The sequence below is a fragment of the Acipenser ruthenus genome, chromosome 36, assembly GCF_902713425.1.
Source record: "Acipenser ruthenus chromosome 36, fAciRut3.2 maternal haplotype, whole genome shotgun sequence".
Taxonomy (NCBI): Eukaryota; Metazoa; Chordata; class Actinopteri; order Acipenseriformes; family Acipenseridae; genus Acipenser; species Acipenser ruthenus.
Genome location: NC_081224.1, coordinates 9013249 through 9036746, shown reverse-complemented (window position 1 = coordinate 9036746; position 23498 = coordinate 9013249). Strand labels below are relative to the sequence as shown.

The 23498-nt window shown below is 36.9% G+C and overlaps 2 protein-coding genes across 2 annotated transcripts; one reads left to right on the top strand and one right to left on the bottom strand.

Moving 5' to 3' along the window:
- The first annotated feature begins 2364 nt into the window (after nucleotides 1–2364).
- Nucleotides 2365–8515, top strand: LOC117402143 (erythroblast NAD(P)(+)--arginine ADP-ribosyltransferase-like). Its single transcript, XM_059008272.1, has 3 exons — nucleotides 2365–2458; nucleotides 4494–5157; nucleotides 7727–8515. The coding sequence occupies exons 1-3, from the start codon at nucleotides 2396–2398 to the stop codon at nucleotides 7771–7773; spliced, it is 774 nt and encodes a 257-aa protein (XP_058864255.1). The 5' UTR covers nucleotides 2365–2395; the 3' UTR covers nucleotides 7774–8515.
- Nucleotides 8516–12137: 3622 nt separating this feature from the next.
- On the bottom strand, nucleotides 12138–21624 carry LOC117402126 (erythroblast NAD(P)(+)--arginine ADP-ribosyltransferase-like). The gene is made up of 4 exons (XM_059008271.1): nucleotides 21583–21624; nucleotides 17849–17944; nucleotides 15047–15713; nucleotides 12138–13280 (listed from the first exon to the last, which is right to left on the bottom strand). The coding sequence occupies exons 2-4, from the start codon at nucleotides 17909–17911 to the stop codon at nucleotides 13255–13257; spliced, it is 756 nt and encodes a 251-aa protein (XP_058864254.1). The 5' UTR covers nucleotides 17912–17944; nucleotides 21583–21624; the 3' UTR covers nucleotides 12138–13254.
- Between the last annotated feature and the right edge of the window lie 1874 nt (nucleotides 21625–23498).

Sequence of the window (23498 nt, the reverse complement as noted above, 5' to 3'; positions counted from 1 at the left end):
CTGCACAGTAAACTGCAAGGTAACTACAGTTTTCCTATTGCTTATCTCATGCTTGCATTTACCATAGTTTACCATGCTTTACTACACCTCTCTGTGTTTTACAATGCTTCCCTATGCTTTACCATACCTCTCTGTGCTTTACAATGCTTCCCTATGCTTTACTACACCTCTCTGTGCTTTACAATGTTTCCCTATGCTTTACTATACCTCTCTTTGTTGTACAATGCTTCCCTATGCTTTACTATACCTCTCTGTGCTTTACAATGCTTCCCTATGCTTTACCATACCTCTCTTTGCTGTACAATGCTTCCCTATGCTTTACTATATCTCTCTGTGGTTTACAATGCTTCCCTATGCTTTACTATACCTCTCTGTGTTTTACAATTCTTCCCTATGCTTTACTATACCTCTCTGTGTTTTACAATGCTTCCCTATGCTTTACTACACCTCTCTGTGCTTTACAAAGCTTCCCTATGCTTTACTACACCTCTCTGTGCTTTACAATGCTTCCCTATGCTTTACCAGAGCTCTCTGTGCTTTACAATGCTTCGCTATGCGTTACCACACCTCTCTGTGCTTTAAAATGCTTCCCTATGCTTTACCAGATCTCTCTATGCTTTACAATGCTTCCCTATGCTTTACCAGACCTCTCTGTGCTTTACAATGCTTCCCTATGCTTTACTACAACTCTCTGTGCTTTACAATGCTTCCCTATGCTTTACTACACCTCTCTGTGCTTTACAATTTTTCCCTATGCTTTACTTCACCTCTCTGTCCTTTACAATGCTTCACCAGACCTCTCTGTGCTGTACAATGCTTACCTATGCTTTACCAGACCTCTCTGTGCTTTACAATGCTTCCCTATGCGCTACCACACCTATGCTGTATCATGCTTTCTCTATACTTTATTACACTTTGCTTTGCTTTTGCTATGGGGAACTTTTACAGGGATTAGTTTACCCTCTTTTTTAATATGTTTGTATGCTTATATATTTTTTTTAAATATAAACATATTTAGTAAATACTGTATATTTTCAAACTAAACCAATTATGAAAACAGAATATGCTAATGAACTCACAGTTACACAGCTGTGAAAAAACAACAATAGACGTTAGACACCCACATGGGTTTGGTTAAGTTTCCGTTAAGTTTCCTGCTTGTACTGGTCAGGACTGATTCTGCTATTTAGTGTCTGAGAAAATTCTGCAATTCATTTTTTTAATAGGACAAAAATATACAATAAAGCACAGAGAGGTATGGTAAAGCAGAGGGAAGCATTGTAAAGGACAGAGAGGTCTGATAAAGCATAGGGAAGCATTGTAAAGTACAGAGAGTTATGGTAAAGCATAGAGAAGCATTGTAAAGCACAGAGAGGTCTGGTAAAGCATAGGGAAGCATTGTAAAGTACAGAGAGGTATGGTAAAGCATAGAGAAGCATTGTAAAGCACAGAGAGGTATGGTAAAGCATAGGGAATCATTGTAAAGCACAGAGAAACGTGGTAAAGCATAGGGAAGCATTGTAAAGCACAGAGAGGCGTGGTAAAGCACAGGGAAGCATTGTAAAGCACAGAGGTCTGGTAAAGCATAGGGAAGCATTGTAAAGCACAGAGAGACGTGGTAAAGCATAGGGAAGCATAGTAAAGCACAGAGAGGTCTGGTAAAGCATAGGGAAGCATTGTAAAACACAGAGAGGTCTGGTAAAGCATAGGGAAGCCTTGCAAAGCACAGTGAGGTGTGGAACAGGGTTAGATTTTACAGGTTTTTTTCTAATTGTCCCACAGACAAGTACAAGGCAGATCACTGGTCTTCCACAAACAAAACTAATAATATTCAAACGTACAGTAATATAGAATGATTATTTCCCAAGATTCAGAAGTAGTTTTTTGTTAAAACTGCAGTTAAAAATGGATATTACTATATGGCATGTATGCAGTCCTGTTTATTACTACCAGTACCTGAAATAAAGGTCCAGGAAACACAGATGATGAACTGTATGTAATGAATTGGAAAGCTCCAAGCATACAAACAGTGGTTATGCATAAGCAGAAAATCTATTACACAGCGTTAACATGACTGAAAGTTTGCAACAACAGCAACAACACATTTAAGAAATCATTATTGTTTAAACAAACTGAATAGTCTCTATTGCAAGCTTCCTTATATATATCAACCTCAGGTTGCAACTTGAATCAAAGAGGAATTGATCACTTTAAAGTTTAGAGCAAGTGAGCTGTAGAATGTGATGAATTACAAACAAGAAAGAACATAAAAACAAGCAATGGAACAACATGGGAGTAAAATGAATTGTGCCTTGTTTAAACTTTGTACTCTCATTCCTAATTAAATAAGTTCTGTTGAAAGGATTTGCCCGGTTGGTGAAGGAAGAAAACGGAGATGAAAAACCTCGTGCCCTCGATTCTCATCCTGTCTGCCGTGATCTTGCTGGAGTTTCCACAGGTTATATTTCTATGTTCTTTTCTGGATTTCTCTGTCTGTCTTTCATAATTAAGCTGACTGATACGGATACAGGCTGCCTACAGAAATATTTGACATTAGAAAATTATTCAGTAACGTCAACCAATCAGCTTCCTGCTTTAGCAGGCTGTAATTAAGCAATATGGCACGACTGGGTGTGTGTTGATGTGGGATATCGGCACACCTCGGGTGCTTTCAACTACGCGAGAAGTGTCTATATCCCACAACAACACACACCCTGTCGTGCCATATTGCGATTATACAATGGCTATGAATGAATTTTGAATGAAAAAAGACCAAAAGTAAGTTTTAAAAGATATTTAATGAAAATGTGAGTGATAACCCGAATGACCGTGGTGATATCGGGTTTGTGACTAGATATCTCCACGGGTCTGACGTCACAAACCCATTGAAATGAATAGGATGGCGGTCCTTGCCAATGTATTAATAGACAGTAGATGCTTGCTGGAACATCTCAGCACCAACTGTAAATTAAGTTTAAAATCAATCTGCACAAGTGCCAGCTGTTTCATTTTGACATGCCGTATTGAAACCTCAGTTCACGTCTATTGGACAGCAAACACTAAACAAAGACACAATTGGTCAAAATGTGTATTTTGACATCCACCAAAACTAGCCAATCAATACTTTGCACAGACGAAAGCAACCAATCCTGTACCCGCAGCTGCCAAGCCAGCCAATCACAGCCCTGTCAGCTGGGCTGGCGCACAGACATCAAGCAATTTTCAACAACAGACACGGAAAGTTGAATAATAGTGCCCTCTCGATGATGGCTCTACTGTGTGATAGTTGACCTTGACTTTCGTTAGCGCACTCGCCTTCGGCTCATCGTGGTCAACTATCACACGGTAGAGCCATCATTGATGGGCAGTATCGCTTAATCAACCCCTCACCCCACATAGTGACTGTACAGTATATTAAGAATGTAAGCATGCATTTATTCCTTTTAAATTATTTTTAAAACGGCAGACACACAAGCAAGCACAGACGCATTGTGGCAAGACACATTCCTCAGTGTGTATTCAAACAAAGTTGATTATATTTTTATATAATTAATTGGGGGTTATTACAATTAATTAATTTGCTTGTTCTTAAAGGGAAAGAGTCAACATTACAACAAAACAAAAGTTGTTTTTTCAGTAGAGTCTTGTACAGTTAATTCTTCCTTTTAAATTATTTTATACATTTATACAGAACTGGAAGTCATGAGAATGAAAAATGTAATAACTGTGGGGAGCAAGAAACTGTAGAACATATACTCATGGCATGCAATACATACAATCAGTAAAGAAGCTTATTAAATAAGAAGGGACATAGAAATTATAGCAGCATCAGTAAATTATATTTTAAAAGTAGAAAGAGAAAAACAAATAGAGAAAGGAAACTATTTAAGTTTATAAAAAGTACAGGGAAATGGGAGAAGATATAATGGAAAAAATAAAAAATATATATTTATAAAGATAGAGGGCGCTCATCATCTCTACTTAGATGGCATGCACCAACTACCACTAAAAAGAAGACTCCTATCTCCTGCACGACTTTGATTCAGTTAGTAGTCCTCTTGATGCAATGAAAAGAACATTGGAAACTTCTTCTGTTACGAACTACTTCTTTAAGAAGGCGAAAAATGCTGAGTAAGACGACAGCAACAGAGCATCGACTTGGACTGTGGGCACACACAAACAAAGCACTTCCCAGGATAGCATACAGAGAACCGCAGAGCTGACTTCAAAAGAAGATGAGTCTGCTTCTGATCCAGAATTACCTATTATATTACCTATTAGGCTATATGTGTTACTAGAAGTTCAGTATACAAATACAATGGGAATTCATATAATAATTCTTATTTAAGAAAATCAGTATTTTAATGGTGTTACGGACTGCACCACTGCTTATCACATTTCTGTAGATTACAATATGTGTCAATCACGTGCTATGTATGTTATAAACAAATTGTGTTTCTTCTAGTTATGTCTTACATTGTTCTTTTTTTCAGATACAATGTTTTAAGGCTCCGATAACGATGGACCTCGCAGAAAATTCCCTCGATGATCAATATGTCCGTTGCGAAAGAAAAATGTTAAAACTTGTTAAGGAAAAATATCTTCCATCAGAATTACAAAACACCCCCAATTTTAAAAAAGTCTGGGAAACAGCAAAAAAGTCAATGGTGAAAAAAAAGAGGATGTCGTTGAATTTGGAACAAGCCACGGCAATCTATGCTTATACTATGGACGTTTACAACACGTTCAATGAAGAAGTTAGAAAAGGAGGAAAACATTACGAAGCTTTTCCGTTCAAGTCGTTGCATTTTTATTTGACAGACGCCCTGAAAACTCTGAGGTCCAAGAAGGGTAAATGTTATGATGTTTTTAGAGGGGTTCAAGGCCAGTTTACCGCTCTTGAAGGTACAACTGTACGATTTGGTCAGTTTGCTTCTACCTCTCTAGACAAAAATGTAGCAAAACAGTTTGGAAACGGAACTTTGTTCATAATACACACCTGCCTCGGCGTGCCAATTGAAGAATATTCAGATAACCAAAGTGAAAAAGAGGTACTTATTCCACCTTTTGAAAAATTTAAAGTTCTGAAAGTCGATGGAAATCAAATCCACCTGGCACGTATTGCTAACAAGACGAGTAATTTCAACTGCTTGGGAGGTAAGCAATGATCAAGCATGTGATTGAGAAGGAACTTTTCTAGTTAAAGCAGGGCCAGGATTGGCTTTGTTTTAAAGAGATGCCGTCTCCATCTCCAGGGATATTGCCTGTTAAGGTTCTGTTAAGATCATTGCTCTCTGACACTGTGCATTTGCATAGAGGTTCTCCGTTTGCTTAATCACGGTCAGCCCCATCGCAATGTTTAACACGCCTTGGTCAAGGGAAAGTGTAATGGAAAACAAACTGTGGAGGTACTTATAGGCTTTTGATGCCAGGGTAACCACACTCCCTTATTTCTATTGAAATCTATTTCTGTGCTTGTGATGTCATTTTCTACATAGTTAATGACGTAACAAAACAATCTACTGTTCCTTTCTATTTAAACCTTCAGGCATCATGGTATCTAGTCTATTTATCCATTTATTTTCCTTTATATCTCTTCAATATTGTACATTATCTAATTTTTTTTCTTCTAAAACTACAAGTTTTAGGTCATCAGGTTATGGTTGTTATTTGAAAAGTGCTGAGCTATTGGTTCATTTACTGTTTTATTTCTCATGTTTGAGAGGTGATTGTATGATGGGTTTTTTTTAAGACTGAATATTTATTTTCCGTATTTGCGATTTCACTTTTATCTTTTCAAATACACTACCGGTCAAAAGTTTTAGAACACCCCCATTTTTCCAGTTTTTATTGAAATTTAAGCAGTTCAAGTCCAGTGAATAACCTGAAATGGTACAAAGGTAAGCGGTAAACTGCCAGAGGTTAATAAAAAAAGTTTAGGTTACCAAAAACTGAAAAATAATGTACATTTCAGAGTTATACAAAAAGGCCTTTTTCAGGGAACAAGTAATGGGTTAACAACTTACAGCTGTTCTGCAGCAATGGAAGTAAATTAAGCCTTGAAAGTTGATGCTAACAATTCCTACAGGTGTCCCAACTTTTGTTGATTACTTAGAAACCCTCTGTCTGTATAAAAGCAGTGTTGGAACAGACTGTGTTACTACACCCTCTTAAGCATTATTTGGACAGTATTGTACTGCAGGAAGTAGTATATTGCTCTCATAATGGCAAAAAAAAGGCAATTAACAAAGGAAGACAGACAGACCATTATAACCCTTAAAAGTGTAGGTCTTTCCTTTAGAGAAATTGCAAAGAAAGCCAAGGTGTCAGTGAGTACAGTTTCCTACACCATCAAAAGGCACTTGGAAACTGGAGGAAACTCTGACAGGAAGAGGTCTGGCAGACCCAAAGCCACAACAGAATCAGAAGACAAGTTTCTGAGAGTCAACAGCTTGCGTGATAGGCGGCTCACAGGACAACAGCTTCAAGCACAGTTTAACACTGGTCGAAGTAAGCAAGTCTCAGTTTCAACTGTGAAGAGAAGACTTCGAGCTGCAGGTTTGACAGGTCGAGTGGCAGTAAGAAAGCCATTGCTAAGATGGCAAAATAAGAAAAAGAGGCTTGCCTGGGCCATGAAGCACCGCCAGTGGACTACTGAAGACTGGAAGAAGGTCTTATGGACCGATGAATCAAAATTTGAAATCTTCGGTTCATCACGCAGGGTTTTTGTACGTCGTCGAGTAGGCGAAAGGATGGTTCCTCGGTGCGTGACACCAACTGTCAAACATGGAGGAGGAAGCGTGATGGTCTGGGGCTCTTTTGCTGGATCCAGAGTCGGCGACTTGCACAGAGTGAGTGGCACCCTGAACCAAAACTGCTACCACAGCATTTTGCAGCGCCATGCAATACCCTCTAGTATACGCCTAGTTGGTCAGGGGTTCATCCTACAGCAAGGTAATGACCCAAAACATACCTCCAGGCTATGTCAGAACTACCTTAGGCTTCAAATCATGGAATGGCCAGCACAGTCTCCAGACTTAAACCCCATCGAGCTGGTTTGGGATGAACTGGACAGAAGGGTGAAAGCAAAGCAACCTACAAGTGCAACACGTTTGTGGGAACTTCTGCAACAGTGTTGGGAAGAACTTTCCGAACAATATTTGATTTCCATTGTAGAAAGAATGCCATGAGTGTGTTCGGCTGTTATATCTGCAAAAGGTGGCTACTTTGATGAGTCAAAAATTTAGATTAAATTTTGTTAAACAAAACGATTCCATGATTTCTTTTTTATCTCCAATTGTTTATTTGTTCTATGCTTTAATTTCAGAATACATTGAGACATTAAACTGCATACATTTCAATAGAAACTGGAGGTGTTCTAAAACTTTTGACCGGTAGTGTATATTTGCATGCTTTACATGTGCTCTTATTGATTTTAATGTCGTTTAATGTGACCACAATATCAGCTTTCCTTCTGAAAACCACAAGCAGCGCCTTGCGCCTTAGGAAATATATAGATATATATGAATTATGCTTCCAAACATTTTGTTAGGTAATATTTTAGAATATGTAATTATTCATGGTACTCTCTTAACTTTCTCTTTCCTTATATTACACTCAAGTAGTTTTGTATTTTGAGTATACTGTATATATTATATATATATATATATATATATATATATATATATATTGCTACTAATTTGTTCTTTTTTTCCTTATATTCCAGTGCCGAAAAAATGCTCCTGTCGTGAAGGATTATGTTGCATTAGTTAACAAGTCTCCCTGAAGATGCAAAACTCAACGCTGGGAAAATGCTGGGTGTCTAATCAATTGTTCTATATTATTTTTAGTATAGGCCAGTGCACCTTCTTTGAGAATTATATTCTCGCACTCACATTGTACATTCGTTTGGGGCTGCTTTAATTAGGTATCTTAAACAACCTCTAAAAAGTCTCCTTCATTTTACCATTTGTGGCTGTGTGTTCTTTTTCTCTACCTATTTGAATTGAATTGCATGTGTGGCATATTGAAGTCATCAATATAATTAGACAGTCAGTGACTTGCCTGTTTTGACAATTTTCCAGGGCTTTCAGTTCCAGTGGTTTGATTTCATATGCACAACAAATCAAAACTACAAAAGCAACGGGGTTCTCTGATAAATTTGCACACTGCTGTATATAGATTGTAAGCTGTTAACATCAGATTAAACTGGCAATGGAAGACTTTACAACCCACAAGCAACATTATCACTGGCGGACCCTTTAAAGGGTTGCTAACCAAGATTTTAAAATGTATTCCCTATTATTATCCCCTGCCTTATTTGGCCGCTTTCACTCATGTGAATAAACTAGGCATTGCATGAACACTGGTGAAGTATTCCCACCTGTATTAACATGGTAATGTAGAGGGAGGTCAAGGCTGATGCACGCCCCTGTGTAGCACTAAAAAAACATGAATGTAAATGTGATCCATCTCACTCTCCTCTATCTGAGTGTCATCTGCAGCTTAATAAAGCATTTGCAAACTAATAAAGAATGCGATTTGTCTTCAACACTAGAAGGACCGGAGATATACTCATACCTAGAAGCCCCGCAGCAGTCTTTCTGACGGCTGTATTCTAAACACTGTAAATAGTATAACGAACGGAGAAACAGTCAGATGCAATTTAGTTTTTTTTTTATTATTGAGTACGTCACAAACATCTGTATATACGGTATATTAACATTTATTTTACAAATCAAAACAAGACAATGTAAATAAATAAACATCTGAACAGACATCAGTTTACAACAGCAACAGCAATTGGTTTATTATCAGATGTGCAAAAGCAACTGAACAACGTAGATAAATAAACTTAGAAGAAAACGTTTTACAGAAGCGCACAGCACAAGAAGTTATATAAAAAAAAAAGTCTAATTTATTTCTCTTTTTTTTGACAAAATGGTATTCCTTTACCTTGAGTCTAAGGCTGTTCACAATCAACACAGATAATGCGCTTCTCCACGCCGCCTTTCTGCACAGGGCACAGCTGCCCGAAGTTTTATTTTTATTGCACTTGCCATCCTGGCATTGGTGTCTCTTGACATTAACGTCTCCTATGCTAACTGACTGACCAAAACAGCACAGCTGGCAAGCAGGCACCAGACTTTGAAAAGGCAATTAAAAAACAATAGACTGGGGCTCCCGAGTGGCGCATCCAGTAAAAGCACTCGCTAGAGTGCAGGATGCGCTCTATAGCCTGGACGTCGCTAGTTCGAGTCCAAGGGGCGGCGCTCAATTGGCCGAGCGTCGCCCGGGGAGAGGGAGGGTTAGGTCGGCCAGGGTGTCCTCGGCTCACCGCGCACCAGCGACCCCTGTAGTCTGGCCGGGCGCCTGCGGGTTTGCCTGTAAGCTGCCCAGAGCTGCGTTGTCCTCCGACGCTGTAGCTCTGAGGCGGCTGCACGGTGAGTTCACAGTGTGTAAAGAAGCGGGCGGCTGACGGCACACGCTTCGGAGGACAGCGTGTGTTCATCTTCACCCCTCCCGAACCAGCACAGGGGTGGTAGCGGTGAGCTGAGCATAATAAAATAATTGGGCATTTCAAATTGGGGAGAAAATAATAAAAACTAATTGGCAACAACTAAATTATTTAAAAAAAAACAAACAAACAAAAAAAAAACAATAGACTGTCAAAGCCATAGACAGAATACATGATTTATAAAGGGGACAGTTTTTAGCCACCTATTCTACTTTGGGATTGTCACAAAGATGGCCGGAGTGGGTGGCGTCAGACCAGAAAGGAATACACAGGCAGACGGTGGTGATGAGAAGCTGAGTGCAAATGGTGGCACTCAGCGTTTATTAACAAAGTAAAGGTTTAAACAGAACACAAAACAAGACACGGCACTTACGCCAAAATAAATAGACGAACAAAACGGACTAAAACAGTAAACAGACAGTGCACAGACAGGCAAACGGTGAGTGAAACAAAAACATAGCTTTCTTTACTTTTTTCCTACTTTCCTTTTTCCTCCTCTCTCTCTCCCGTTCTCCACTCTCGAACACCCAACCCCAAGTGAAAGAAATGTGCATCTATATATACTATTATGCTGGGATTCAATTACTAATTAATTATTCACTTGAATCCCAGCATGTGAATTAATTCTGTGCAACCCCGTGCTCACATACTATACTTTAAATGCACGTGCAGTGATGTGCAATCCCGTGCCTAAATACAAATATACAATTTAAATCACACGTGAAACACAGACCTGTTTATATCCCGTGTACCAATCTCTATACACCAACATTAACACATGCAACATACAACACATAACACACAAATGCACACAGGGGCGGGGCACATTGCCACAGGGATGTTTAATCGTAATTCTGTATATGGCTATTGCATGATTATAAATCATCTATAATATGTTATTAACACCCTGTAACATATTTATTAAGTATCTATAAAACATTAATAAACAGCACCTTAATGTAAAGTGTTACCAATAAAGGTAAAAGTAACAGGCATGTGAAATATACCCTTCTTGTAAAATTTATTTTTAAGTGATAAAAAATATGGGATACACTTCAAAATACAGGTACGGTACATTAACTACACTGTAGTTACACTGTAATTACAATTTTGAATACATGTCATTACTCCTCAATTCTGTAACCAGACCAGTAACTACATTATGGAATTCCTTATATTAACAGGCAATTTTACCACTTAATTTAATTTTGAGAGTAAAACAGCACATAGTAATGTGAAGCAAAGTAACTTGTTTTATATTAATTGTAATTCTTATTAATTCTGGATTTTTAAATTGTTAGAGAAGAATTCTTTGCCTTCAATTTCCACTTTTCAGCAAACTACTTTCATCATTTCTAAAGCTATTGTTTATCTATTTTTATACATATTTTAGTGGTCCTATTAAAAATAGTATCAAATACAAATGTTCACACACTTTACAGTAAAGGGAATTTAACAGACCTATATATTTGCTTTTGAGCAGCTTAACTGGCACCAAGTCACTGTTATAAATCTGAAAAAAATGTCATGAATAAAGTACTGTAAACTAACCTAAACTAAAACTTGTCAGAATATGGTGCCCCCTAGTGTTCTTATTCGACTACAGCATGCTCGTATTGATAAGTAAGAGAACAGGGACCCCTGGTATTCAGATTCCTCATGGTACTGCCCGACAAACAGGATCCTCTCAAATAAATGAGATAATGTTCTTCTATTACAAAAATGCATTGCACAATGTTCACCTATTACAAAAGTGCATTGCAGAATTTTCACCTGTTCCAAAAGTGCATTGCAGAATTTTCACCTGTTCCAAAAATGCATTGCAGAATTTTCTCCTGCTACAAAAATGCATTGCAGAATTTTCTCAGACACTAAATGACAGAATCAGTGTTGGCCAGTACAAGCAGGAAACTTAGCTGTATGTTTCACACATTAACACCAAACCCACGTGGGTGTCTAACGGGTATTCTTGTTTGTTTCACAGCTTTGTAAATGTGAGTTCATTAGCATATCCTGTTTTAATAATTGTGGTAAAGCATTGTATCCCATATTTTGTATCACTTAAAAATAAATACAGTAAACGTTTGCCTTATTGAAGCACTACCAGTTACACTGCATTTAGGATCCTGGCAGCTGGTTTACTTTGCTTCCAGTTAAAGATTGAACACACGCTGCACAGAGCTGCACGATTTATTTAAAATGTATCCAATGAAAAAGACACCAGTTGTATCAAAGATCAGGAATATTTCACATGTCTGTGATTTTTACATTTCCTTATGTGTTTTGTTTGATAATTCACTCAAGGTAAAAATAGTATGCCTTTAAAAGGAGGACATAAAAACTAAATATTCTACAATTTTAGCATGTAAATATTTAGGGACATTTGTTTAACTAAAGGAAATGATCAATTTTGAATGTGCCAAGACATTTTTTTTCAGCTTTAATAAATGTTATGTTTAATCAGTGAAATATCTTAAAACACCTATTTTTAGACCGTGAAATGCTGTGAAATAAGCCTTTTTACCATGAAAAAAATACAGCTCATATCATGATATTCGTTTGCATGTGCATTTCAAAATTAAAGACAAACTACATTCTTTATTAGTTTGCAAATGCTTTATTAAGCTGCAGATTACACTCAGATAGAGGAGAGTGAGATGGATCACATTTACATTCATGTTTTTTTAGTGATACATAGGGGCGTGCATCAGTCTTGACCTCCCTCTACATTACCATGTTAATACAGGTGGGAATACTTCACCAGTGTTCATGCAATGCCTAGTTTATTCACATGAGTGAGAGCCGCCAAATAAGACAGGGGATAATAATAGGGAATACATTTTAAAACCTTGGTTAGCAACCCTTTAAAGGGTCCGCCAGTGATAATGTTGCTCGTGGGTTGTAAAGTCTTCCATTGCCAGTTAAAATCTATAGTTACTATACAGAAGTGTGTAAATTTATCAGAGAACCCCATTGCTTCTGTAGTTTTGATTTGTTGTGCATATGAAATCAAACCACTGGAACTGAATGTTCTGGAAAATGGTCAAAATAGGCAAGTCATTGACTGTCTAATTATATTGATGACTTTAATATGCCACACATGCAATTCATTTCATATTGGAAGAAAAAAGGAATGCATACAGTAGCCACCAACAGTGAAATGCAGGAGACTTTTTAGAAGTTGTTGAGATGCCTATTTAAAGCACAAAGTGGTCTAACATCAAATGACACCAGAGATTTTGAGAAAGTGCACAGACACAGTGCCAAAAAAGACATCAAGCTGTTATTGATGCCAAAGGTGGCCAGACTAAATGTAAGCATTAAAGACAACAGCTGTGTTTTTTTAATTAGTTTCATGTAAGATGAGCAATTAATTTCTGTAGTAAATTGACACATTTTTTTGTGTGTGCAAAGCTCAATAAATGACCAATCTTGAGGTGTTCTAATAAACGTGCACACTGCTGTAATCAGCATGTCTTCTTTCATCTATTCCTAATTTTCTGAATGCAGGTGAAAATTATCCCTGACTCCTCCACATTAATACACAGTGTGAGTGGGAGCCTCCCACAGATCCATTTAAATAAGAATTGAAATTTCTGATCAAAGACTGAACGTAATGACCAGATCATTCTCAAGGAAGATACAGTATACTAAAAGAATGTAGAACAAATAGAATAGCCACTCAGCATTGTGTTTTGCATCTTCAGGGAGACTTGTTACCAAAGTAACATAATCCTTCACGACAGAAGCATGTTTTTCTTCACTGGAATATAATGAAAAAAAGAACAAATTAGTAGCATATATACTCAATGATCTACTTGAGTATTAGAGTATGATCTACTTGACTATTAGAGTATGATCTGCTTGACTATTAGAGTATGATCTGCTTGAGTATTAGAGTATGATCTACTTGAGTATTAGAGTATGATCTGCTTGAGTATTAGAGTATGATCTACTTGAGTATTAGAGTATGACCTGCTTGAGTATTAGAGTATGATCTGCTTGAGTATTAGAGTATGATCTACTTGAGTATTAGAGTATGATCTACTTGAGTATTAGAGTATGACCTGCTTGAGTATTAGAGTATGATCTGCTTGAGTATTAGAGTATGATCTGCTTGAGTATTAGAGTATGATCTACTTGAGTATTAGAGTATGATCTACTTGAGTATTAGAGTATGATCTACTTGAGTATTAGAGTATGATCTGCTTGAGTATTAGAGTATGATCTGCTTGAGTATTAGAGTATGATCTACTTGACTATTAGAGTATGATCTACTTGAGTATTAGAGAATGATCTGCTTGAGTATTAGAGTATGATCTACTTGAGTATTAGAGTATGATCTGCTTGAGTATTAGAGTATGATCTACTTGACTATTAGAGTATGATCTGCTTGAGTATTAGAGTATGATCTGCTTGAGTATTAGAGTATGATCTGCTTGAGTATTAGAGTATGATCTGCTTGAGTATTAGAGTATGATCTGCTTGAGTATTAGAGTATGATCTGCTTGAGTATTAGAGTATGATCTACTTGAGTATTAGAGAATGATCTGCTTGAGTATTAGAGTATGATCTGCTTGAGTATTAGAGTATGATCTGCTTGAGTATTAGAGTATGATCTGCTTGGAGCATTAACGCATACATCATAATTCAGAAAAAAAATAAATTCATAAAGCACTGATTGTGGCTTTTAGAAGGGATGCAATTTAGCTGACATTTTGGTCCACAGTAAACACAAACAGATGACAGACACATTAAAGGACATTAAAACCTGTAAGAGCATATCTTTACATATGTAAGAGCAAATGTAAAGATAAAAGTGAAATCTCAAATAGAGAGAATAAATATTCAGTCTTAAGGAACCTCTCATGTTTGCAAAAAATGTAATAAAATAAAATATATCGAAGTGACAGGTACAGCATTATATATAAAAATACAGAATCACCTCTCAATCATGAGAAATGAGAGAGTAAATGAACCAATAGTTCAGCACTTTACAAATAACAAACATAACATGAATGACATAAAACTTGCAGCTTTAAAAAAAAGATTAGATAATGTAAAATATTGAAGAATAAAGGAAAATAAATGGACAAATAGACTAGACACCATGATGCCTAAAGGTTTAAATAGACAGGAACAGTAGATTGCTTTCTTACATCATTAACTGTGTAGTAAATGACATCACAAGCACAGTAATAGAATTAAATAGAAATAAGTGAGTGTGGTTACCATGGCATCAAAAGCCTATCACTACTTCCACAGTTTGTTTTCAATCACACTTTCCCTTGACAAAGGCGTGTTAAACATTGCGATGGGGCTGACCGTGATTAAGCAAACGGAAAACCTCTATGCAAATGCACAGTGTCAGGTAGCAATGATCTTAACAGAACCTTAACAGACAATATCCCTGAAGACGGAGACGGCATCTCTTTAAAACAAAGCCAATCCTGGCCCTGCTTTAACTAGAAAAGTTCATTTCCAGCACGGCTGCTCTTCCACTCAATCACATGCTTGATCATTGCTTACCTCCCAAGCAGTTGAAGTTACTCGTCTTGTCAGGAATGTGTTCCAGTTGGATTTGATTTCCTTTGACATTCAACACTTTAAATTTTTCAAAAGGTGGAATAAGTACCTCTTCTTCATGTGGGTTATCTGAATATTCTTCAATTAGCACGCCGAGGCAGGTCTGTATTTCAAACACTGTTGTTGTTCCAAACTCTTTCGCTACATTTTTGTCTACAGAGGTAGAAGCAAACTGCCCAAATCGTACAATTGCACCTACAACAGCGGTAGACTTTTTAGTAACTCCTCTAAAAACCTTATAACATTTACCCTTCTGGGATCTCAGAGTATTCAGGGCGTCTGTCAAAAGAAAATGCAATGACTTGAATGGAAAATCTTTGTAATGTGTTCCTCCTTCTCTAACTGCTTTATTGAACTGGTCATGTACAGCATCCATAGTGTAAACATAGATTGCCATGGCTTGTTCCAGTTTCAGTGCCTTCTGCTTTTTTTTTTTCATTGTTTTTTTTGCTGTGTCCCAGGCGTTTTTAAAGTCTGGTTTTTTTTTTAATTCTGATGAAAGATATTTTTTATTGACGATTTTTAACATTTCCTTTCTACAACCGACATATTGATCGTCAAGGGAATTTCCTGCGAGGTCCATCGGTATTGAAGCCTTAAAACATTGTGTCTGAAAAACAAAACAAAAAAAAGACAAAAATATAAAAACATAAGTAGAAGAAACACCATTTGTTTATAATATGCACGAGCGATTACACATATTGTAATCCAAAACAGTGTTGTAGGCCGAAATCTGAAGGTTCTGGAGTGCCACTAAAATATCGACTTTCTTAATCAAGAATTATTATACAAATTCACATTTTATTTGAATACTGAACTTAACAAACATCATAGGTAATAGAATAGTTAATTCTGGCTCAGAAGCAGGCGCATCTTCTTTTGAAGGGTCGTCTCATCGGTTCTCAGTATGCCATCCCAGGAAGAGCTTTCTTTGTGTTTGTGCCCACACAGTCTTAGTCGATGCAGTGTTGCCGTCATCTTTGCTAGCATTTTTAGCCTTCTTAAAAAAGTAGTTTGTAACAGAAGTTCCTAATGCTCTTTTCATTGCATCATTACTGAGTTTCAGTACCATTTCTCATGTTGTTGGTATTAGTCTCATGTTGTTAGTATATATGGCAGCAGTGTGGAGTAGTGGTTAGGGCTCTGGACTCCTGACCAGTGGGTCGTGGGTTCAATCCCGGGTGGGGGACACTGCAGCTACTTTACCTAGATTGCTCCAGTAAAAACCCAACTGTATAAATGGGTAATTGTATGTAAAAATAATGTGATATCTTTTAACAATTGTAAGTCGCTCTGGATAAGGGCGTCGGCTAAGAAATAAATAATAATTAGTCTGATAATAAGTAATTAATTATATTTAAGGGTTCTGGTTTTCGCTATATTTTCTTTACCGATGACTACCTGCTGAATTTAAGATCATGTTACCGGCATATGCTTTTTTTTTTTAAACCGATAAAAAAATAATTTCGCCTGGTTTTTATGAACTTTAATTCACAACACACACCTGTTGAAAAAGAATCCACGCGAGAATGCTTCCTACGTATAGGTTTCAGTTACTATCTGGTTTGCTGCTGTGTTAGACATACTATCACATCACACACAGCTGTCATCACCAAGACCGCACAGAGAGCAATTCAGCACTTGGCAGACAGGGGGTAGCCGCGCACCGAGAGGCGGCGAGATCCCCAACCGGGAAATTAAATTGGCAATGCGGCCCGACAACCAGCAGTCTAGATTCGTGCCTGCGAGGCATGCGATTTATCTAGGCCTATGCCATCCCAGTGGCTTTTGCTGCTACACCATGGGACCCTCCAGAAAGTTTTGATGTAATTAAATTGGACGTTTCTGTTTTAAGTTGGATGTACAAAGGTCATTTTAAAAGGAGATGGGAAAGTGCAGCATTTCTTCCCCACAATTACTGCATCGGGCTGGCTTTGAGTTAATGCCTTTACTACATTACTAAAGTCACAAGATGAACGTAATAAAGTGTTGTGTTGTATTGATGTCAGTCTGTTAATATTACATTACTGTTTCATTTGTTTATGTGTTCCTATCTTCACCTGTTTGGGTTGTGGAATTGGGGGGGGGGGGGGGGGTTAAAAACGATTTTTACCTGTTTTATGGTCCATAAAATAAGTAAGCAATACGACCCGACAGGGTGGGTGGTTTTGGGGAATACCGGATCGCCCAGGGCCGTAAGAGCCCCCTTATAGCCCCTGTGAAAGGTCCGGTATAGCCCCGTAGCGCCCACCCTGGAGGGTCTCATTGCGCTCTCATTGAATGCATATCAACACAGAAAAGCTGACCATACAACAAACACCGTCTAACATGTTGCATTCCTGCAATAGACTTGTTGCAAAAGCATTAACTGTAGCTACAAGAATCTATTGAAAAAGAACGTTTGTTTTTATTTTAATGTTAAGTCTCTCTCTTTAAGAACAAACAACTATTTGTAATAATCACCAATTAATTATATACAAATGTAATCAACATTGAATGCACACGTCTATCCTCGACGAGGTCTGTGCTTGCTTGCGAGGCTGCCGTTTTAAAAAGAATTTAAAATGAAGAAATAAATGAATACATTATAAATATATTAATATATACTGTACAGTCAATACGTGAGGGGTGCATGTCAAATATTTCTGTAGCCAGCCCTGCACACTGTATCCTTACGTAAATTAATAGTCAGCTTAATTATGAAAGACTAAGAGGCCAATCCAGAAAAGAACATAGAAATATAACCTGTGGAAACTCCAGCAAGATCACGGCAGACAGGATGAGAATCGAGGGCACGAGGTTTTTCATCTCCGTTTTCTTCCTTCACCAACCGGGCCGATCCTTTCAACAAAATTTTTGTTGGAATTAGGGACGATAAAAAAAAAAGTTTAAACAAGACACAATTCATTTTACTCCCATGTTGTTCCATTGCTTGTTTTTATGTTCTGTCTTGTTTGTAATTCATCACATTCTACAGCTCACTTGCTCTAAAGTTTAAAGTGATTGTAGCCTGCAATAGAGACTATCCAGTTTGTTTAAACAATAATGATTTATTATTCATACATTTATCCAGCATGACAAACGTTTTTTATAACTTGTTGTTGTTGCAAACTTTCAGTCATGTTAACGCTGTGTAATAGATTTTCTGCTTATGCATCCACTGTTTGTATGCTTGGAGCTTTCCAATTCTTTTGTTTTTTTAAATTACTGCTTTTATTATTATTATTATTATTATTATTATTATTATTATTATTATTATTATTATTATTATTGCGTGTGTGTATTTTCATATTATACTGTTATTTAAATCTGTTAAATGGTCTGATTGCATTAGATGTGTGTGTAATATGATATACTAATGTATAGTGGTTTGTTTTTTCTACTATATACTGTACAGTGCTTTGAGATTCTGATGTATAGAAAGCGCTATATAAATGCAAATAAATACAATAAATAAATAAATCATCTGTGTTTCCTGGACCTTTATTTCAGGTACCGGTAATAATAAACAGGCCTTCATACATGCCATATAGTAATATCCATTTTTAACTGCAGTTTTAACAAAACCCTACGTATGGATCTTGGGAAATAATGATTCTATATTACTGTGCATTTGAATATTATTAGCTTTGTTTGCGGAATACCAGTGATCTGCCTTGCACTTGTCTGTGGGACAATCAGAAAAAAATCCCTTATAATGTAACCCTCTCTGTGCTTTACAATGCTTCCCTATGCTTTACCATATCTCTGTGCTTTGCAATGCTTCCCTGTGCTTTACCAGAGCTCTCTATACTTTGCAATGCTTCCCTATGCTTTTCCAAACCTCTCTGTGCTTTACAATGTTTCCCTATGCTTTACCAGACCTCTCTGTGCTTTGCAATGCTTCCCTATGCTTTACCATACCTCTCTATGCTTACAATGCTTCCCTATGCTTTACCACACCTCTCTGTGCTTTGCAATGCTTCCCTATGCTTTTCCAAACCTCTCTGTGCTTTACAATGTTTCCCTATGCTTTACCAGACCTCTCTGTGCTTTGCAATGCTTCCCTATGCTTTACCAGAGCTCTCTGTGCTTTACAATGCTTCCCTATGCTTTACCAGACCTCTCTGTGCTTTACAATGTTTCCCTATGCTTTACCAGACCTCTCTGCGCTTTGCAATGCTTCCCTATGCTTTACCATACCTCTCTGTGCTTTACAATGCTTCCCTATGCTTTACCAGAGCTCTCTGTGCTTTACAATGCTTCCCTATGCTTTGCCAGACCTCTCTGTGCTTTACAATGCTTCCCTATGCTTTACCATACTTCTCTGTGCTTTGCAATGCTTCCCTATGCTTTACCATGCTTTCACTGTGCTTTATTACACTTGTTTAGTGTGGGAAACCTTAAAAGGGTTGGTTTACCGTGGCGCATTGTACATATTTTTAAAATTACAAAAATTACAAAAGTTCATTGCAGAATGTTCTCCTAGTACAAGCAGGAAACTTAACTGTATGTTTTACACATTAACACCAAAACTATGTGGGTGTCTAACAGGTATTCTTGTTTGTTTCACAGCTTTGTAAATGTGAGTTCATTAGCATATCCTATTTTAAAATAAACGTGGTTTGGTTTGAAATATATATATATATATATATATATATATATATATATATATATATATATATATATATATATATATATATATATATATATGTAATAAAAGATGAGTTTACATCATGTAAGATGAGTTTACAGAAATTAATAGATAATTTCTGCAGCATATATATATATATATATATATATGCTGCAGAAATTATCTATTAATTTCTGTAAACTCATCTTACATGAAACTAATTCAGAAATATCGACACAGCTCTGTCTGAAAGTGTCTTTCATTCTCATATTTAGTATGACCACTCTTAGCATCAATAACAGATTGACATCTTAAACAACTTCTAAAACGGTGAACAGTGGAGGGAAGATGTTTACTACTCAGGATATAAAACAAGGAACTGAGTGGGGTTTGGGAACTGGACTAACCTTGGTTGGAACACTGCAGATGCAAAGAGAAACTAAGCTAAGCTAAAACAGGGTTTAGCTTCATACACACATTTTTAGGCAAGATATATAAGACAGCCATTTGAGAAGCATTCAAGAAGATCCTCCTTTAACACACACCAGCGCCATGTCCGATGGTCTCCCAGAGATCAGAAAACTAGTTACTGCTTAATTTGTGCTAATAACTAGTGGCCTCGTTATTGTGTCTAATGATACTGATTAGGCTGCAGAAGTGTGACTTTTTGATTATTGGAATCAATAAAGGAAACTTGTTCAGTTCTACTTAAATCCTTCTTGTGTGCACTCTTTCACACCGACATATATGCTTAATTAGCAGCAGTGTGGAGTTGTTAGGGCTCTGGACTCCTGACCAGAGGGTCGTGGGTTCAATCCCCAGTGGGGGACACTGCTGTTGTACCCTTGAGCAAGGTACTTTACCTAGATTGTTCCAGTAAAAACCCAACTGTATAAATGGGTAATTGTATGTAAAAATAATGTGATATCTGTATAATGTGAAATAATGTATAATGTGATATCTTGTAACAATTGTAAGTCGCTCTGGATAGGGGCGTCTGCTAAGAAATAAATAAATAATAATTAAGATTGCTTAGAACCGTTCTCTGGAAAAGAAAGTTGTGGTGGAAAAACCTGACAACCCCTGAACACTTCAGCTTACAGAAAATCATATTGTGTTGGTACTAGGAAGCAAGGATAGGGCATCTAAAGAAAATTAAAATGCCTCAATGAGTAATGAAGAATTTGAGGACTAAGGAGCATGGCCACACACTTAACAGACCCCAATTAGCTCTAATCTTCGACTGCCTTACCTAACATTAGTGGCTGGTTTCACAAACCCCCGATTAGGACTAATTTTGGACTATTCAATGTTCATTTAGGTTAATAATCAAAGGAATAAGTCCTAATTGAGAGTCTGTGAAACCAGCCGATAAAGATTTTTTTTTATTATTTGAAAAAAAAAAAAAAAAAAAAAGATGCCTTAAACCTTTAAAATGAACAAGTCACATCATACAGCATACAAGATCCCCACAGTAAAATCACAGCAAAGTGTAATAAAGCACAGTAAATGCATGGCTAAGCATAGTGAAGCATTGTAAAGGACAGAGAGGTATAGTAAAGCATAGGGAAGCATTGTAAAGCACAGATAGGTATGGTAAAGCACAGGGAGGCATTGTAAAGCACAGAGTGGTGTGGTAAAGCATAGGGAAGCATTGTAAAGCACAGAGAGGTGTAGTAAAGCATAGGGAAGCATTGTAAAACACAGAGAGGTATAGTAAAGCATAGGGAAGCATTGTAAAACACAGAGAGGTATAGTAAAGCATAGGGAAGCATTGTAAAGCACAGAGAAGTGTAGTAAAGCATGGAACTATGGTAAATGCAAGCATATAATATATATTCATATAAGGATCTAGAAATGCCCTTACCTGAAAATTCAAATGCAGTTAACCAGTCTTTCACTCCAACCGAATGACAATCGATGACTAAAGCTGTGCTGTCTTTATATACCCTCCCAGCTCTGCACAGCAGCAGAGGGGGGCTTGTGAGTGTTTACAGCAGGCTTTAGCAGTTTGACAGGTAAGCTATGTGTGGTTAAAAGACTTCCTGCAGGCTTCAGTAGAAAAGAAGCAAAGATACTCTTTATACAGACTCAAAAGAACAGGGGTCTAGCTTGTGTTGCTTTGGGGTGGTACATTTATTATCTCTGTCTAAATAAAAATACATGTATATAACTTGACTACTCTGTGTTTAAATAAATAATAAACATGTGCAGTAGTGAGCACATTGATTAGAACACCTCAAGATGTGTCATTTACTGTGCTTTGTACACAAAAACATTTATTCATACAGAAATCATTCATTTTTGCAAACTCATCTGACATGAGTCTGACGCGCATATTTAGTCTGGCCACCTTTGACATCAATAACAGCTTGACATCTTTTTGGCATTATGTCTGTGCACTTTCTCAAAATCTCTGTTGTAATTTGATGTTAGACCACTTTGTGCTTTGAATTAGGCTTCTTAAACAACCTCTAAAAATTTCTCCTGCATTTTCCCATTTGTGGCTCTGTGTTCCTTTTCTCTTCCTATTTGAAATTAATTGCATGTGTGGCATATTAAAGTCATCAATATAATTAGACAGTCGATGATTTGCCTATGTTGACAGTTTTTCGGGATTTTTCAGTTCCTGTGGTTGGATTTTATGATCTTTTATAAGGGTTAGTTTACCATGGTTTGTTTTTTTAATATGCTTTACCATACCTCGCTGTGCTTTACAAAGCTTACCTATGCTTTCCCATGCTTTCACTGTATATATATATATATATATATATATATATATATATATATATATATATATATATATATATATATATATATATTACCCCCATAAATCGGTTTCTTCAATGGTGACTCTGTTTCACACTGTAGATTTTTATCATGTTACAAAAAATGCATTGTAGTTTTTTCTTATATTTAGGGCTTCTGATTTTCAGTTTTAACCGATAAAACCCACCCGATACAAAAAAAATGAAATCAGTGGATAGCCAATAAACACCGGAAAACCGTGGAAATGGTTAATCAATTCACGTTGACTTTATCCCTTAAAAAATAAAACCTACTACAAAAATAATAATAAATACATTTCCCAGTGCTGCTGGGCAATGTCCCGCCTTCCTGAGTTGTATCTATCATTGATTTGTTCTGAATACTTAAACCCACCCCAACTACTGAGTGACAGCACATTCCTACATTTCTATTGGAGACTCCGCTTGCGAGATTTAAAATGAGATTACAGTCAGGAATGGGGGCTTGTTAGCAGGATTTGAAGCTGTATTACAGTTAAGATACAGAGGATTTAAAATAGAATTGCAAATTGTGGCAAAATGTAAAAAAATGCCTACACACAAAAACCCCAGAAGAATGTGCCCGTGATCAGAGGGATTTCGTTGTGGAAGACAGCAAAGCAAAGAAGGTACAACGTAAGTGTGCAAGTACTGTCGAGTTACTTTTGACAGAAAAAACAAACAAACACTTAAGCATTTTGGAAAGTAACCGAAAACACTAATTTCATACAGTATATCAAAAACGAAAGCCCCGAAAAAACCGATTTACATAAAACTCGAAAATAGCTCCAAATAAGCACCGGAAAATACAATTAATGAAAACCAGAAACATAAGCCTTACTTATATTACAAAAGTGCATTGTACATATTTTTCAAATTATGCATTGTATATTTTTTTGAGAAATGAATTAGCAGAATCAGTACTGACTAGTACAATGTGGAAACTTAATGGTATGTTTCACACATTAACACCAAACCCACATGGGTGTCTTATAAC

Bases quoted from the DNA above. Each gene is read 5' to 3' on its own strand.
- LOC117402143 (XM_059008272.1), top strand. From the start codon at position 2,396: ATGAAAAACCTCGTGCCCTCGATTCTCATCCTGTCTGCCGTGATCTTG. The intron at 2,459-4,493 runs GTTATATTTCTA...TCTTTTTTTCAG, and splicing joins TCTTGCTGGAGTTTCCACAG to ATACAATGTTTTAAGGCTCC. The intron at 5,158-7,726 runs GTAAGCAATGAT...CTTATATTCCAG, and splicing joins TAATTTCAACTGCTTGGGAG to TGCCGAAAAAATGCTCCTGT.
- LOC117402126 (XM_059008271.1), bottom strand. From the start codon at position 17,911: ATGAAAAACCTCGTGCCCTCGATTCTCATCCTGTCTGCCGTGATCTTG. The intron at 15,714-17,848 runs GTTATATTTCTA...TTTGTTTTTCAG, and splicing joins TCTTGCTGGAGTTTCCACAG to ACACAATGTTTTAAGGCTTC. The intron at 13,281-15,046 runs GTAAGCAATGAT...ATTATATTCCAG, and splicing joins TAACTTCAACTGCTTGGGAG to TGAAGAAAAACATGCTTCTG.